The 18,794-nt window shown below is 38.1% G+C and overlaps 1 protein-coding gene across 2 annotated transcripts; it reads left to right on the forward strand.

The window, feature by feature from the left end:
* The first annotated feature begins 12 nt into the window (after positions 1–12).
* ACP1 (acid phosphatase 1) lies at positions 13–17,834 on the forward strand. 2 transcript variants are annotated; one of them, XM_009906580.2, is made up of 6 exons: positions 13–145; positions 8,336–8,409; positions 8,521–8,634; positions 12,941–13,002; positions 15,543–15,648; positions 17,465–17,834. In XM_009906580.2, exons 1-6 carry the CDS (start codon positions 103–105, stop codon positions 17,540–17,542), a joined length of 477 nt encoding a protein of 158 aa, XP_009904882.1. In that variant the 5' UTR covers positions 13–102; the 3' UTR covers positions 17,543–17,834. The 2 variants fall into 2 exon arrangements, with proteins under 2 accessions (XP_009904882.1, XP_009904881.1); XM_009906579.2 differs by lacking the exon at positions 8,521–8,634 and adding an exon at positions 8,689–8,802.
* The last annotated feature ends 960 nt before the right edge of the window (positions 17,835–18,794 follow it).

Here is an 18,794-nt window from a genome sequence, read left to right on the forward strand (position 1 = left end):
ATTAGTAGACGACTACAACGCCTGCTGCCGTAAAGTGAGGCGCAGGCAGCGCGACATCCGGAAAGGTCCTCTCCCCGGCTAACTGTCCGGCCCTCAGGGAAGATGGCGGCGGGGGAGGCGAAGTCGGTGCTCTTCGTGTGCTTGGGTGAGCGGGACGAGAGGATAATTGGGTCTTCTTCCGTCGTCCTCCTGCCGCTCTTCGGTCAGGGGCACTAGGCGGGGACGTAGGGAGCGCGATGAGGCCAGGTCTCCTGGCGGGGAGCGGCCCGGCGGGGTAATGAGTAGGCCCCGCATGGCGTGGTCGTGGGTAGGCCCGGCCTGGCAGCCACAGGCGTCCCACCCGAGGGTGGTTTTGCGGATATATGTCTTCTTGAAGAGAGCCAGAGTAGTAACCCGGAAGGGAGGCAGCAGAAAGAAGAATCCGTTTTCTTCTCATTTGTCTTTGTGAGAGGCCGGAGTAATCTGTAGGAAATAACGCGTGAAATCCGTTATTGATGCATGCGAAGGTTATGTGTGGGGAAGAGCGGCACCTAAATAGACATAACCCAACGTGAGCACTGAATTAACTGTAGCTGCTAAAGAGTAGCGCAGAGTGGTGGTTGCAAAGAGCTTTGGAAAGGTGGTGCCTGGTGCTTGGCTTCTAGAAGACCTGGCATTAAAAAAGGGAAAGAAAAAAGTAAAGTATGAAGTTAATGGAACTGCTTGTATAAAAAGAGGGAAAATAAGTTTGGCCTTTAAGTAAGAAAAAGAACTTGGATGTACATGATTTCGATCTATGACTGAAAAGAAAAGGACTTTACTGCAGGGCTACCTATATGAAGAACTAAAAAAGTACATGCTTAATTAATGAATCTCATGTCATGAGAAGTCATAGAAATCAGAAGTCTAAATGAGATCAGAAAGCATTTGGATGCTTTCTTGAAGCTTAAGACAATTGGTAATTGAGATGATCTGTATCTTCACAACTATCAAACTGCTAACCTGACTACATGGATCACAGAACTTTACCCCATTCTGTACATGCTTTCACTAAACATCTGTTTCTGCTCCCTTTTGGGAATAATAAGATAGATGGCTCTTTACTCTGACTGAGGAAGGTTTTTAGCATCTTATTCCAAGCTCTTACAATCTTACCTATGTGCTGAGGGTTGATCACTGTAATTCCCTGGCGTGTTGCCAGTTCTGTTACAAAACCTTTAGTTAATATGTTTCTCTTTGCTGTGTGTTTTTTTTGTTTGGTTGTTTTTTGGTTTTTTTTTTGGGGGGGAGGGGTGGTGTTTGTTGTTGTAATAGGAGAAATACAGATTAATTGAATAGCAAAACAAGAGTTTAGTTTCATGAACTATGTTCTGATGTTTACCTTGGAGTAAGATCAGGCCCAAATAATAATTTAGGGGAAGCATTCTTTAATAAGGGCTTATTAGTTGGTATATGTTTGGAAGCCAGTGGCCTGGACAAAGATTTTTGTATACAAATATCTTATTAATGTGTGTCCTTCTTTCCAAACACTATGTTCTAGAGGTAGTAGAAATTCTCGTGAAATGATTCATGCATATGGGTCTGTAAGCTTGCAATGGTGGTTTTCACTGTTAACATGTTCCTAAGCCAGTTGAGTCTTTGAGAAGCTGTTATTAATGGAAGACAATATCACATAATTTAGGTATGAAGTGGAATTATTAATATTAAGCTTGAGGAAAGGGTGACCAAATAGGACAGTTGTTAATGGGATGGATTTTTTAAAAACAAGTATTGTAAATACCTTTTAAATTTCCTGTGTCACTGGGTTATACCTTTATGCCTATTTTTTAATGTGTTGTTTGACATAAAATCTGATACGGCAAACACTTTTTTTAACCCCCATTCAAGTGTAAATCCTTCAGTGAAGCTTTCAAGGCAACTTATTTCTTCTTTCTGTATTAAGTTTGTCTTGGAGAGTGATGCTTATGCATTAATAGGTTTTTTATATTTTTTTCTCTTAAAAATTCAATATTTTATTAGAAATAATGCCTAGAATTAGTGCTGAAAAGTATATTAAACAGATTAATAGAACTGCATTTATCTGCAATATACTGAAGTTTGCTACATTCAGTGTGAGGTGATCCCTAAAAGTACAAGCCTTCTTGAAAAATTAATTTTCCTTCTACATTATTTTGATGAACACAGTCAGTAGATACTTTGGTAATAGGTTTCTTTCATTTGTAGTAAGATAAGCAGATAATCACTACACAACAAAATACAATCTAGTTAATGTGCATAACTGCCTTAATGATAAGGGTTCCTCATTGCTGAGAAATAAATGAATCATTTAGCAACATATGTAATTACAGTGTATGAAGAGGCAATGGGAAAGGATACATTTTCTTTTAAAGCAATAAAATAATTAAAACTGGAGATGAACCAGAAGTGGTTTACTTTTTTTACACTTGGGTAGTTCATCTAATTAATGATTGAGCTTCAGAAATTATCTTAATATGATGCTATGTCACACAAGTCACCCTCTTTCTGTCTGATGGCTTTTCCACTATAACGTAACAAGCTGCATGGACATCTTAGACCAGGCTCTGGCTTGCTGATCTCCTCCATGTGTGGAAAAACAGTGTAAGACATGAACACTATGCAAAGTGGTTTTGTCTGATCCTCAGAAACTTAGTGCTTGTTGTGGACCAGTGAGTAGAAGTATTGCCTTCAGACATCTAGACTGCATAAAATAATTCCTAAAATGACAATTTATTGGTTATCAGGAAATCAGGTTGCAGTCATAAAGATATTTGAATTTCCTAGTTCATATGCATTTAGATACAGCCAAATACAGGGTTTCATGGGACAAAATTCCATTTATAGCTGCGGAATGGAAAAGCAGTAGGTTGGGTAAGATGCTGAAGTAGTCATGGAAAACAGTTGCTGTAATGAGTGTTCTTAGCAAGCTGACAGAAAGAAAATGCTATTTTTTTTATAAAGAAGAGAATGTTAGGTAAATGTAAGCAAAATACCTTTTCTGCAGAATTGTGAAGACAGCTGTGAGAATGCAGTACTTTATCTGTTTCAGAATGATACAAAAGTGCTAGAGTTGAAAGCATGGTTGTAAAAGTGATCTTGGTATTGGAAAACAAGATTAAGATATATACTTATACAATCATAAAATTGCTTTGGTTTGAAAAGACCTTTAAGATCATTGAGTCTAGCCATTGTCTAGCTTTACCGAGTCTAGTGATAAACCATGTCGCTTAGCACCACATCTGTGCATCTTTGAAAGGCCTCCAGGGATGGAAATTCAACCACCTCCCTAGGAAACCTGTTCCAGTCATTGAGAACTTGAGTCTATTTCCTCTCATCCCTTCACTTGTTGCTAGGGAGAAGAGACTGATCTCCACCTGGCTCCAACCTCCTCTCAGGTAGTTGTAGAGACCAATGAGGTCTTCCCTCAGCCTCCTTTACTCCAGACTAAGCAATCCCAGTTTTCTCAGACACACCTCATAAGACCTGTTCTTCAGACCCTGCAACAGTTTCATTGTCCTTCTCTGGACTTGCTCCAGCACCTCAGTGACTTTCCTGGAGCAAGGGCTCCAAAACTGAACACCATACTCAGGGTGCTGAGTCCAGGAGGACAACACTTCCCTGATCCTGTTGGTTGCACTATTCCTGGTACAGGCCAGAATGCTGTTGGCCTTCATGGCTACCTGGGCACACACTGAGTCATGTTCAGTTGGCTGGCTGTTGATCAACATCCACAAGAGTTTCTCTACTGGGTAGCTTTCCAGCCACTCTGCCCCAGGCCTGGAGTATTGCCTGGGGTTGTTGTGACCCAAGTGCAGGACCTGGCATTTGGCCTTATTGAATCTCATGGAACTGGCCTTGGCCTACCTCAGTAGAGGCATCTACCCTCAAGAAAACGCTAGATGATGTGTTTTATGTAGCTCTATACTTAGGTGTTTTAGACAGAGGATTGGAAGTATTCAGTGAAATTGAGACTGGACTGGCCAGCAAATCTGGAGTAAAATCGGAACCAGGTGTGGTTCCTTAAAAGGCTAATTTAATACTGAATATGACAAGGTAGACTTGATTGGAAAGAACTAGGACTCGTGGTGAAGTTCAGACAGGAATTTTGAGTACAAAATGGAATAGAGTGAACAGTAAATTTTGAACACAAGTTTTAAGACTTGCCCATGAAGGGGACCTGATGTAGGATGCTGGGAAGCATTACTACAGCCACTTAGGTGAACTCTCATGCATGGAAAGATAAGTATAGTTAAAACCAGGGGTTTTAATGTGAGAGGATGGAAGCTGGTAGAACTTCTCTTACAAACAGGAGACAGAAAAAGAAGAGAAGAGCATTTGATTGCATTTGGGGAGTTTTGAAAGAGCTGGAGAGCTGAATATCAAGCAGTTCAGATTAAAAAACAATCAAGATGTTATTATATTAGCAGTACCTAGAGATATCTATGGACATGAGCATGAAATAGGTTCCAAGCTATCTTTGCCGCCAGTAGAAGCAATACTTCCATTTCCATATGGCAGTTGGGCAAAGATTAATGCGGAGACTGGAGTACAGAACTCGTCAAATTAAGCATTGGCTTGGATAACCCTTAGTGGAGTCCTTGATTCTAGAAAATGGATGATAAAGCATGACTCTAAGTGTGATCTGCAAATGGTTCTGGTATAGATTCTGTGATAGAAACTTCAGTTTCAGCTGGACAGATTTGTAGGATTTATTTCAACAAGCAAACTGTCAGGTGCCCTGGGGACTGGTTTTCCATGTTTTAAAGTGTCATTACATTTTTAACGTTTAAAGAATGGCGAAAATAAGATTCAGAAAGCTCTAAAACTGGTGTCTTTTACATGAAAAGAACATAATCAGATCAATCAGAAATACAACAGATGAGAAAGACAACACCAGAAGAGGAGAGGTAGCAAAGATAAGGTGTAGATAACACTTAGGAGAAATACAATTCAGGTTCAAGGAGGAAGATGAATCTCCCTATGAATCTTTCTGTGGGATTTTCCCCTTCTTTCATGGCTGTCAATTCCTAACTTGGGCAATACTGCATATTTTTGAGGAACCTCATCAGAGCCTGGAAAGACAGATGTGGGATATAAAACTGGGTATGAAACAGAAATGATAGTGAGAGAGGGATGGTGACTGGAGAGAAGTTTGCTTATGTCAGTGAGAGAAGATAGAACTGTAATGTAGTGATGAGAAGAATGGTAACAGTCACAAGGAGTAGCATGAGTGAACAGAGTTGGGTAGGATGAAAATTACATTGCAGGGTATGCAAAGGAAAGAGCTTCTCTTAAGTGAGTTCTGGGCTTTTGTCCATAGCCCCTGAGGATAAACTTGAATAGTGATTTCAGTTCCATAATAGTGTTAATACATTTGGTGATATCTGGAGTGCATCATTGTGAAAGATGTTAATTTTTAAATCACAAACTAGGTTATGTGTTTGTTTCAAAAATAATGTAACTGCAGTTTCTAGTTGTTGCTGGAGTCGGTGATCAGGGTGCCATTTATGATAGAATAGAATTAACCAGGTTGGAAAAGACCTTTGAGATCACTGAGTCCAACCTATCACCCAACATTATCTAATCAACTAAACCATGGCACCAAGCACCCTATCCAGTCTCTTCTTAAACACCTCCAGTGATGGTGACTCCACCACCTCCCTGGGCAGCCCATTCCAATGGCCAATCACTCTTTCTGTGAAGAATTTCTTCCTAATATCCAGCCTAAACCTCCCCTGGCACAGCTTTAGACTGTGTCCTCTTGTTCTGGTGCTGGTCACCTGGGAGAAGAGACCAAACCCCACCTGGCTCCAACCTCCCTTCAGGTAGTTGTAGACCGCAATGAGGTCTCCCCTACAGGCCTAGATGCCATTGGCCTTCTTGGCCACCTGGGCACACTGCTGGCTCATGTTCAGCCTACTATCAACCAGTACCCCCAGGTCCCTCTCTGCCTGGCTGCTCTCCAACCACTCTGACCCCAGCCTGTAGCACTGCATGGGGTTGTTGTGATGCGTTGGGCATTTGTCGAAGTAGTGAGCAGATTATAGAAGAGTGAATGTTTGTAACAAGACATTCAATACAGGTAAAGCAGAAGGTAAAAAAAAAATAAAGAAAAAGCCTTGAAGTTTTGAAATTCTGGGAGCTAGTTAATGAATTAAATAGGACCAGTATTGTTATTCATTGTCTATTACTGAAATTTTGAATGTAGTAATCTACTGTTCATGCACAGATCATTCATATAGAGGAAATACTGTACAAGAAGTGGTGGACAGACCTAACAGCTGGTGTAATGGAAACAGAATTTAAGTTAAGAAAGAAGACTTAAAGGTCACCTGCTTGAAGCAACAGAGAGAGGGGGAATGGACAAATTAAAAGTAGAGGATTATGATTGCAAATTTGATACTCATGAAGGAGTTCAATGTGGTTGTCAGAGTTACCTCAGGTTATTTTCAAAAGAGCTAAGTAAACGTTTCAGACTTCTTTTTTTTCTTTTACAAAACAAATTGGTAAGAACTTTTCTACAGTATAGTCTGTGGCTTTATTTGTCAATATTCAAGAAAAATAAACTGAAATTAGAAGTGCAGAGTTGGCTTAACTGGAGTGATTAGATAAGGGTCAGTTAATTTCATGAGGAGACTGAGAGGTTGGTTTGTTTAGTTTCGCACAGCTACACTTGACAAGGGTTCCCTATCTGCTGAAGAGAGGTTTTTAACATAGTGATGTTAACCAAAATCATATGAGCAGAGACTTCCAAGAATAATTCTGAAATGGGCATTGGAAGGTTTCAGGCTACCACAGGAAATGAGCATCTGGAATAGCTTTTTAAGGTAGTTGATGCTTTTAAAAGAGAACTTGATGTGTTGGCAAGAGATGTGTTGCTGTTTATTCTTGTGACATCAAGGGTTGAGCTCCTTGGTTACGAAGTTTCTTTTCTGGTTTATGCTGTATGTTATCGTGTTCCCTCTATTTCCTCTTAAAATTATCTCATGTAATCCCTGATTTATCAAATTAAAGTGAGATTTGTTTTTAAATTTGCTATTATATTCTTTTAATATTACTATCAATAGCACTAACCTGTTTTCTTACCCAGTTTCTAAATAAATCCAACTTTTACTTCCAAGACCACTTTAGTTTCTCTGCTTGGAATATACCAGTTGAAACAAAGGAAACAGTTTGCTTTATCTGGGAAGATGATCTACTAATTGTTTCTGTAACATCAGTTTCTCAGTGGTTAGCCAGTTCCTGTTGCCTGTGCTTTGATGTAGGCATAATTGCTAGCAAGCAACACTCAGATCTTACCAGTTTCTTCCTCTTTATCACTGAAGTGTCTGCCTTGACATTTTGTTTGAAAATATAGGCATGGAAATGAGTCTAAGTGTCTTATCTGAAAATTTCCTTGTACTGCTGGAAATTTGGCTTTTTTGGGGGGCATTTGATTATTTTTAGTTTGTTTATGGAAAGAATGTAATGATTCAGAGGTATCAAAATGAGTGTTGCCATTTGTGTGACTTTATACTTGTCTGCTCAAAAGTCAGAGTGGAGCCAAATCATACATTCTCTTTGAAAGAGAAGGTTTGTATGATTCATTGTGCATCTGGGTGACGTATCACATGTTGTGAATATCCATCTAGGTACTGAAGAGTTTCTGAAGAATGAAAAGGTAGAAAGAGTTCAAGTAATAATCTGGAGACTTTTCTAATTTATTTCAGTATAATATTGTTGCCCCTTGTCCTGTCACAGCACTCCCCCTTATATAGAAAGGCCACAAGAAGATCTCCCCAGGCCTTCTCTTCTTCAAGCTGCGCAATTCTAGTTCTTGCACAGAGGTGCTCTGGCCCTCTGATAATTTTTAAGTGGCCCTCCACTTGACCTGCTCCAACAGGCACATGTCTTGTGCTGAGGACTTGCAGAGCTAGTGTACCCAGGCATGGTCTCACGACAATGCAGCAGAGGGGGAGAATTGCCTCCCTCAACCTGCTTAACACGTTGCTTTTGATGCAGCCCAGGATTCAGTTGACTTTCTGGGCTGCAAATGAAAATTGATGTCTCATGTCTAGCTTTTCATCTGCTGGTACTACCAAGCCCTTCTCAGCAGGGATGCTCACAATCCCTTCATCCCCCAGCCTGTATCAGTGTACTGAGGATTTCCCCAACCCAGGTGCAGGTCCCTGGTTTTTCATTCTTGCAGAATCTCTTGGGTTATAATAACATAAACAATCTGCATTCTACCTAAGTAAATAAAAGTCTTTAATCTCATCTGTGGTGGCAAATCCACAGAGTTATTGATTTTTTTGTTTTTAATCATCTGAAATTTCACTGTAATCTCCTGTTTCCATAGGAAACATTTGTCGCTCTCCAATAGCTGAAGCAGTTTTTAGAAAACTTGTAACTGATGAAAAACTTGACAATAAGGTAAGCTAATTATTTCTGCTCCTTCCTAAGAAATAGCTACCTTGTAGCCCGTTAGTAGAAATAAAAGCAATGAGAAAGGAAACATAAAAATATAAATTTGTTTTTCTGTAGTGGAGGATAGACAGTGCAGCGACATCTGCCTATGAAATAGGAAGCTCTCCTGACTATCGAGGACAGAATTGCATGAAGAAGCATGGCATTGCTATGAATCATATTGCCAGGCAGGTACTGTACTTAATTTTCTTTAAATATGTGTATGTATTTGTTCTGTTCTTACAGTGGATGACAGACAGTGCTGCTGTTTCAGACTGGAACGTGGGGCGCTCCCCAGATGCAAGGGCTTTAAGTTGTCTAAGAAATCATGGCATTGAGACAGCACATAAAGCACGGCAGGTAGAAGAGAGTATATTTTCTTTCTCATTTGTACCCATGCTTTGTTTAGCCCTAACCATTAAATTCACAGAAGTCATTTGGCCAGTGCATGGTTAAGCATCAAGTAGTACGTGCAGTTTTCCAGCGTGGCCTAACTCTTCCAGTTGACCTAGTGAGTTTCTTGTTGCTAAGCTTCATTGGAAGAATAACTTGGAAGCATTGGAGTAGTTTCTACATTATAGAAAAACTTTGCCTTCAAATACTTTGTAGTAGGGGTATTTTTCTGAAACTTTTTTTATTGCTTTTTATATTTCTATTTAGCAAATTTAAAAAAAAAAAAGAAGAGTACTTGTTCACCCATCCAAAAAAAAGGCAAAAAAAAGATGCTGCTCTTGCATGAAGATCTCTGTAAAAAAAAAAAAAAAAATTGTAAGGCTCTAACTAGAATGAATTTCACTCAAACCCATGGTTACTAGCATGGTTGGTGGTAACATCTGATGGAAATGTACCCTTGAAGCATTCTTAAGTCAAAGACAGATTTGTCACTTGGTGAAATCATTTAATTTTTACCAAAATTCATCTCTGTTTTCATTAATGAAAGGACATGTATTTCCATGCAGCATTCCAGAGAGATCAGAAATAAATGTGTCTGCCTCTATTTAAATCATTCAGATGCTCAAATAAATGCACATAACTTAATTCAGTCAGCTATTCTCTGGATATAAGATATTCCTTTAGGGCTTCACCTTTACTTAGCTGGAGTTTATACCACTAGCTCTTGTACTGACAAAGAGATCAAGTAGTCTTGTTATTCCATTTCTGTTCCCTTCAGAATTTTACTAGACCTTACTGAGGTCATATTCTTCACTTTCAAAGACTTCATGTTTAGGTTTTTAACTTTTTAAAATAAATTCTCTCAATTAGTCAGTTGCCCTTTGCCCTCTTCTGATGCTAATCTCCATTATATAATAAGACAAGTAGGACTGAGTACAACGTTGCTTCAGATTTTCAATGTTTCACCATCAGAAGCCAGTTGTGATCTTTTCCTGTTAAAGTTTCTGGATTTACCAATTAAGTGCTTAAAACAGCATTATTTATTGTTAGTACAAGCAAAATGGTACCAAAACTAATCAGTCAGTGTTTCGGTCAGAGTAGTGTAATATGTTAGTATTCTTAAAAGACAAGCCTTGGCAACTTGAGAACTGTTCTTGGGTATTACTTGGATGGTTTATGAGCAGTTAAATTAAAGCAAAACATCCAAAAGAAGTTGACCCTCTGCCTTGAAACAAATCTATATCTACCTCTTTGTCAGAGAGGGAATGAAAACACTTCAATGAAGACATTTTGGCAAATGAAGAGATTTTAAAAGCAAAATAGCCTAAAATGTCACATATGGAGGAAGAGCAAATTAACAAGATTGAGACTAATAAAACAAAAGATTAACAAGACAAAAATTTGTCTAAAACATCCCCATACAAGCACTTTCTTGTATAAAGAAAATTTTCAAGGCCCTCAACTGTTCAAGGCCCTGTTAACTGTTCATTTTGCACTGATATAAACTATGTAAATTCAATTAATTTGTTTCAAACTTCTGTCAAATGGTGTCTGCTGATTGTCTTAAACTGTGGACCTGCTATCATAGTGTTTCTGGAGAAGAGCTCAACAGTGTACAATAGGACTTTTTAGAGTAGTTAGGTTAGTACAAGTGCGAGTATATTTGCTTCTCTCTAAGAAACAAACTCAAGGATAGAATTTTGTGTGACTTGGTTCAGCACAGATTAAGACAGATTTAATACAGGAGCTGCAGAAATAGAAGTGGGATTTATCTTCTGCCTTCAAAATACTGTCATGAGATGACTACCTCATGCAATTATCCTCTTCAGTCCTGTGCAAAACTGTTACCCTCCCAGTGAAAGGCACTTTCTTTCATGTAATTTTGTGCATAATTATGGTAATCATGGATTGTGGCTTTTTTTATTCAAAACTGACATAAATGCTACAAGAATGATAGAATGTTAAATTGGATGCATCCTACCATTGTATACAGTGATCATTTCAGTGAATTTAAAGTGAAAAGCAAAGTACAAACATAAATGTACATATTTATATATAAAACAGAGAGTTTAATAACATTTTTGTTTGGTAGGTTCCTCTATGTTTATGCATCTGCTGAAATTCTCTAAGCTTTTAGTCTTCATGCATAAACCAGATAGGTATTAATCAGTTTCACTTCTATTCATGCTGAGGGCAAAATTGATTTCTGTGTGACTCATACCATGCATTTGCCTTAAAGAGGAGATTGAGATTAGAGGAAGGTTGTATTAAGCACTGTTTCACAACTGGATAAAATTGAGGACTACTGCCTCTCTTTGGTTTTTAGGCAGAGAAAAGGAGGTTTTCCTTCTTTGTGAACTAGGGTAAATGTTTAACAGATACATTGGAATGATGATGTGTTTCTCCATTAGTCTCCAATAATGGTTATATGCTTTTTTAAAATTTAAACTTACTGTTTGTTTAGTTCCATCCAAAGTTGACTACTTCATCTCTCCACTACTCTTCTCAAAATGTACATAAATTTTTATGTCCTAAATTTCTTCCCCAAAAATACTGGTTTTGAGTTTGCTCAACTAACCTTTCTGCATCTGATATTCCTGCAGGCATAAGAGCACAAACCAAACAGTAATCTTGTGTTTAATGGCTGCATTTGCAACTGTCTTAGTCCTGGCTTGTACTGTAATAACTGTCAAGTTGTCAAGTGTACAAAGAGTGGGAAGTTTAGCAGGTGTGGTTTTACTTTTTACTGTTTTGTATTTTATTCTTACATATGTCTGTACTACAAAGATATCTGTGCTCGTGTATTTTCACAGGGGCCAGTGTTTAGCTGTGTAGAGAATCAGAAGCAGCTTGCAGAGGTACTGCTTATAGTTGCCAGGAAAACAGAGCTATTTCCACTGCAAAAATATTTTTGTAGGTCAAAGGCATTGCAAATATTTTTATAGTGAAAATAAACAAGTTTGCATTAGTTTTCACCATTAACCCTTTCTTCTAAATGCTCCCCCTGCTGCCCCCAGCCTTAAGCCTTCAGTTCTCCTTGTATAGAATGTTTCTTCTAAGGCTTTAGTCTGGTGATACTTTCTGTAGGTCTTTTCTTACTCCCTGTTATGGGAGTTTAACTAGTATGGGCTTACTACTTCCACATGAAATAAGTGGACTTACTGCCATCTAAAAGTTTTAATATATAAATAATTTTTACAAGTTCAAACTTTGACTTCTAGGCTAATGTGTTTTGTCTTTTTGTCCGTGCACTTGCTTACTCATTGCTAGCCCATCCTTCCCAGAGATGCCTGTCAGAAAAACCTGTTCTCAACAAATTTCCCAAATTTCTTTGTTATGATACTACACATAGGACTATGCATGAAATGCAGTCTTAATATAGATTCATTGTAAATTTAATTTCATTTAGTCATCCTTATTATGGACAGTTCGGGTAGCTTATACTGGCTTATTGTGGGCATGGCCTGGGAGGATTTTATCCTGAGCTAAGGCTTAAATGTAAAAACTAAGGTAGAATTATATGGTAAAAATCTATATTCCAAAAAAATATAACATTAGTGCTGAAGTTAATGGCCTAAATGACTGTGAATGTATTTGTTTTTAGTGTATGTTGTAGTTAATACCATCATACTTCAGCTTGGGGGGAAAAAAAAAGCTTGGTATGCTCTTTTTTTTTTTTTGTGTGTAGTGACAAATTTCTAGATTTGGAAGTATGACAGCTGATTGCAAGTGTTTTGTTTTCATGTCAGGTAATTTGCCTACATTTATATTACATGGTTTGTATGAGTGGAGAATTGCTTCAGTTTTAGTAATTGGAACATGGTAGAAATGTCACCTGCAACAGTGTTCTGTGTGAGATGTTTAAACGTCTTGTTCAAATAGCTAACTTGGTTGGTTTTTTTGTGGAAATGAGTAAGTAACCATGGCAGAGTATATTTAAAATTACAAAAATCATTGTAAAAGTTGATGAAAGTACTCAGTTTTATTCTTTCCACCTGTCTGTCTTTTAATAAATCAGAACTACAATATTTGAAAATACTTTTTCACCCTCCTTTTCATAAATCAAACACAATTTGTAGGCTGAAGCATATATTTTTAATTCTAGATTACTAAAGAAGATTTCCAGACCTTTGATTACATACTTTGCATGGATGAGAGCAATCTGAGGTAATGTATGAAGAAATTGAACAAATTCTTATGGATCACTTGTATTGTTGTCTCATGAGTCCCTTTGAAGACAGATGGCATATTTTACTGTTTAGCTTGTCCTGGTTTTACTTTTTAGTTTTGTTCTGTGTCGTTTTTGTATGTGTGTGTGAATGATATCCTAATAGATTCTCACTTTTAAAAAGTTTGGTGATCTAGAATTCAGTGGTTTATTTGTGTGTTATATACCAGGTGATGGAAATTTAGTATACTTTGTGGTGTAGATGTGCAACCTGATGCCTGTGTGGTTAAGAAAGAGGACATACTGTCTTGGTTCTGGTCATCTGTTTTTCTAATTGTGTGAGATCTGAAAGACACTGTGGAAATTTGGAAGGGATTAAATATGGTGTGGGGTGGTGTTTTTCTTTTTTAAATAGAAATATTGAGCTCTGAATGAAGCATGGTTAAGAGCAGGGGACATCTTGTTGGTTACTATTCAAATTAAGTGTGTCTTTTAGACAATGTATGCTTTAGAAAGATAGGGTGACGTAGCAGCCTAGCGTGAAAATGTAGGTATCATTAGCAAAATTTCTATTTAATTACATATATATTGATTAGGGTTATGGGGCTGAGATTTAATAAACAACAAGTACTTTGATACTTATAAGGACTGTAATTTGTGAGTTTATGAAAAAAACAACAACAAACAAAACAAAGGGAAAAAGAAGAAGGGGGGGGGGGGGGAACCAAATACCCCACAACCACCAAAACCCAATTTAGCCCTATTAGAAAGACTTCTTAGAATTAGAACCACTTAACTAAGTATAATTTTGTTAAATTTTCTAGAATGTGTTGATTGACCTCTCTTACAAAACCTGCATGAACCAAAGGTCTAGAACACTTGTTTCACTGCAGCATATGAAAGACATGACACTTCTATTTTCACTTGAGTTCTTAAATGGAAACTGAACTTCTGTATTAACAGTTTATATGATAGGATCTGTAGAGCAGAAGAAATGTCACAACTATAACAAGGACACTGCTACATTTAAGTTTCACCTTAAACTTGTACCCATTTCAAACATTTTCCCTGGAAATAGCTTTTCATAGCACTAGGACAGGAAGTTGATTTGAAGTGTTGGAGTGCCTGTTTGTGACCGTTTGACACTGCCTTTAAAGAAGAGGCACACTGGCTAAATGTTTGTAAAATATTTTGGTATTCTAAATGAATTTCATTGGCCAAGTATAGGTGGGAGGTGAGATTGGACCCAGGGGAGCTGGGAACTTTCTCTCAGTCTTCCTTCCTTCGCTGTCCCTTTCGGCTGGATCGGCTTCTGGGCTTCTTGCCAAGAGATAAGAACTAACTCCCTGTGCATAGGCCTCTGTCTGTTGTACTAACTCCCCTTTCTTCTCGTCTTCTACCTCTTTGGGGGAGAAGGGAGGTAGGGGGGTGAAGGGGGCACAGGGGGAAGCCCCCTCTGTGGGGGGTCTGGTTTCTGGTTGAGTTCATTTGCTGTATATTCCTGTATATATTGTAAAATACCTGTATTTGTTGTGTTACATATAATCTGTTTCCTTGTAAAATATAATCTCATTTCTCCGACTGGGTTTAGCCGTGGTCTCTTTCTCAGTGGGGGAGGGAAAGCAGAGCCTTTCCTTTCAAACCACCACACTGTCATAACAGAAGGTAATGATTTGGGGCATTTTTTTGTTAATACCAGAGCCGCTTGTCCCTCTTCTGTTCATTAAGTGGGATACCAAAAGCTATGAAGGAAAGGGTTAGAATTTTTTTAATAGTAACAGACTAGCCTGTTGTTATTCATTAAAATAATTTCTCAATTGATAGAGGAATCCTGATTTATTTATTTTTTTTTTCTTCAAGAAAAAACAGTGTTGTGGTCTCACTGCTATTTCTAATTATCTGAATTGAATTTATTAATAATTAGAATTTAATTTCTTAAAACTGAATATGCTTATGACTGTATTTACAGGAGTATTATCTGCTTTTAATGCTGGGCAGGTAAAGTGATGATTTCATTTGGAGATATGCAATATTAAAAGAATTTAACATGTTCTGGCTGTTTAGTATTGTGAAAAGCCAAAAGTCATATTTGAACTGCATTTGGGATATTTGTGGCCATTTGTGGAGGGGCAAAATACTGTCTCAAGACCAGCATGTTGTCTGAATGGGAGGTAATATGGAAGAAAGAGGATGTGACAACTGATGCAGAGTTACAATATGTCAAAGGGAAGACAGGTCTTGCTCACTGATGGTCCATTTTCTGTTAACTGAGTGGGACTTCATAAGAGTTAAAAGGCTGTATTGAGAGAACTTGCAGCATACCAATTTAAAACACTGGGTTTGGGCAGATGGGAGAAGCCTGTTCATGCTTCTGGAAAAGTATGAAAACAAGCAGCAGCATAGAGTCCACAGAACTGACCCGAGAGCAGATGCATACTGTTTTCCTGAGTTTTCTAGAAACAGTCATGAGCATCTTACATTGATGCCAACAATGTTTTGAAGAAAAATTTATGGGAAATTTTTACTTTCTCTTTTACAGAGATCTGAAACGGAAAAGCAACCAAGTTAACAACTGTAAGGCCAAAATTGAACTACTTGGAAGTTATGATCCACAGAAACAACTTATCATTGAAGATCCATACTATGTAAGAAATTGTTTGGGTGGCTTGATTACAAATTGTGTATGTACAGTATGTAATCTTTCCAGATCTCACAGTTGACATGTGACTTACCTGACTCATAATCTGATAATGTATAAAGGTTCAACAAGGCCAAGTGCTGGGTTCTACACTTGGGTCACAACAACCCCAGGCAGTGCTCTAGGCTTGGGGTAGACTGGCTGGGAAGCTGCCCAGTAGAGAAGGACTTGGGAATGTTGATTGACAGCTGGTTGAATATGAGCAGCAGTTTGCTGAAAAAGGCTAACAGCACCCTGGCCTGTACCAGGAATAGTGTGACCAGCAGGATCACGGAGGTGATTGTCCTCCTGGACTCAGCACTGGTGAGGCCACACCTTGAGTATGGTGTTCAGTTTTGGTGTCCTCAATCCAAGAAAGGCACTGAGGTGCTGGAGCAAGTCCAGAGAAGGGCAGGGAAGCTGTTGAAATGTCTGGAAAGCAGGCCTTACGAGGTGTGTCTGAGGGAACTGGGGTTGCTTAGTCTGGAGTAAAGAAGGCTGAGGGAAGAACTCATTGGTCTCTACAACTACATGAGAGGAGGTTGGAGCCAGGTAGGGGTCAGTCTCTTCTCCCTAGTAGTAAGTGATGGGATGAGAGGAAATGGACTCAAGTTGCACCAGGGAAGGTTTAGGTTGGATATTAGAAGAAACTTGTTGACTGAAGGGGTTCTCAAAGACTGGAACAGGCTTCCTAGGGAGGTGGTTGAATCTCCATCCCTGAAGGTGTTTCAGAGACATGGAAATGTGGTGCTAAGGGACATGGTTTATCACTAGACTTGGTAAAGCTAGACAGTGGTTGGACACAGTGATCTTAAAGGTCTTTTCAACCAAAATGGTTCTATGTATCATTCTTCTTTCTTATTCTGTCATTGTTATTCCTGTATTTTGAAAAATGTTTTAAATTAATCAGTTCGATCTTTTTTTGGTCTATTATAATTCAGAGTTAGATAACAGTTGGACTTTAGAATCTTAAAGGTCTTTTCCAACAATACAGTTTTAGTATTCTATAAAGCCAAGTGTAAATGCTTTTTTCTTTAATGACTTAGAAGTATAAAATACTGGGATTGGGAAAAAAACCATGCCTTTATAGCTATAACAATTTTATTTAAATAATGCAGTGCACCTGTATTTTCAGTATTGGTTGAAGCCCTCATTTGTCAGCCTGCTTGCAAAGAGGGTGGTGTAATCAGGAAGCATAGACATGGTCAGAGAAGTTGAATGCTATCAACCAAAAGCTGCCAGTTAGCTTAACATTCTTCAGTGTAGCAAGGGGACATGAATGAAGATGCAGCAGGGCTCTATAAAAACTTGATGTCATGGGAAAAGGTGAAGAAGGAATTGCTGTTCATTACCCAAGGAGTAGAGAATATAAGATGACATTAATGGGAAGTGGGTACAAAACAAAAAATAAGTGTTTTGGGTTTTTTTGTTTCCCATAGAGTGCTTCGTTAAACAGTGAAACTCAATGTGACAGGTTACTGTGAATGTAAAGGCGGGGGGGAAAAAAGGGGTTTAAAAGGGCTCAAAAAGTAAATAGAAGAAATACGTGAAGGAAAGTTCATCCAGGACTGTTGAGTACAAGGTCACAGTGTTTGGCTATGGAAATTCCTGAGCTGCAGGTAGTTGGGACTAGGGTGAAGCATGTAGAACCTATCACCAAGTACTTGTATGTTCTGGTGCTTCCCTAAAGCTAGTTGTCATTGCTTATAGTGAGAAACTAGATTGTGAAAATATTTTGTTAGAGGCAATATTGCTATTCTTACATTCTTTTTCCTCTTTTCTAGGGCAGTGAAAAGGACTTTGAAACTGTTTACGAGCAGTGCGTAAGATGCTGTAAAGCATTTTTGGAGAAGCCTCATTAATGCTTTGCCATTTCATTTCTAAAGAAAATAATTAGCTTCTCCAGAAATATGTAAGATGTATTTAATTGATGTGTTAAAATTGTAAAATTATGCCACAGTAGGTTCAAAGCTTTTTCAGTTTAATTTTATGTTTTAAGTCTTCTGTCATCTAATTTAAAAGCACAAGAAAGTTTTAACTGGATTAGATTACGAACTGTTTTGTCACACATCAGTGTAATAATAAAAGTCTATGATTGAGAATAAAATTATCTGTAACCTGTTCCAGTGCTTTTTGACAAGCACTGTAAAAGTAGCCTTTTGCTTCTTTTATGTTCTGTACTTACCAAAACGAGGTCTTCTTGCAGTGCCCTTAGTGAGTTAATTTAAATCATGTTTCAGTGGGAGTCTGAGATAATAGTTCATGTATGACAAGTTAGGTATGTCATCCTAGTATCATTAGCCAGCCTTTGGACTGAAGGTGTGCCACTTTGAGCCTGCTAAACTAAAGGAACTGCCTGGCCCCAGACAGACACTGCTCTTAACACACTCTCAAAACTTAAGCAAGCAAAACCCTTGTGCGTTTGTTACCAGGATTGGGTGAAAACAGGGCTTTTTGTCAGTTCAAATGCTCAGTTATTCTAAGAAATAATAATTTTTGTTCCAGTACATTTTTATACTAATTAAGATGAAATAGTTCAGAAATAGTAAGTGATGTTTACAGAACTTTTCTAGCTAGTCTTCCTTTGGTCTTGTCAATTCCTGGGATGCTGATACAAGTACACATAGCATTTACTTTGAGGACAAAACAGGTCAGCTTAAAAGCGTAAGTGTAGCATGTACGTTTTTATCTCATAGTCAAAGTCTCCAATCCATGTCTTGTACCCAATGAGAAGTTTGCTGCAATCCTAGTTCTTGTGTGGGTGTCAGACTGTATTTTCAGATTTAGTCATCAGAATGGCTGGCCTGTCAGAAGTGTTCTCTGACAGTACAGTTCAACTTGAAGACAGTCCATCTGTAATATAATACAGACTTAACAGAAGGCCACTAAGTAGAAAGTTCTGATCTTGGATAAAAAGTAAATGCTTTGTAAAAATCCTTCCCTTCTTGTTTGAACATCACCATTCATTTCTGCCTTGTAAATGTACTAAGGTCAGTAATGGACTGATACCAGGATAATCTTCCTATTTTGAATAATACCAGCATTGCTATGAACTAGCATTACCATATTATCTGTGAAAATGTATCTGTAAAACTTGCTTAAATTTTAGCCTTG

Source organism: Dryobates pubescens, chromosome 3 (assembly GCF_014839835.1).
Source record: "Dryobates pubescens isolate bDryPub1 chromosome 3, bDryPub1.pri, whole genome shotgun sequence".
In the NCBI taxonomy this organism is placed as follows: Eukaryota; Metazoa; Chordata; class Aves; order Piciformes; family Picidae; genus Dryobates; species Dryobates pubescens.

What these genes read in the sequence shown, in the direction of transcription:
- ACP1 (XM_009906580.2), top strand. Translation starts at nt 103, where the DNA reads ATGGCGGCGGGGGAGGCGAAGTCGGTGCTCTTCGTGTGCTTGG. An exon ending in ATGAAAAACTTGACAATAAG is followed by an intron (nt 8,410 to 8,520) that starts GTAAGCTAATTA and finishes GTTTTTCTGTAG; the next exon opens with TGGAGGATAGACAGTGCAGC. An exon ending in ATGGATGAGAGCAATCTGAG is followed by an intron (nt 13,003 to 15,542) that starts GTAATGTATGAA and finishes TCTCTTTTACAG; the next exon opens with AGATCTGAAACGGAAAAGCA.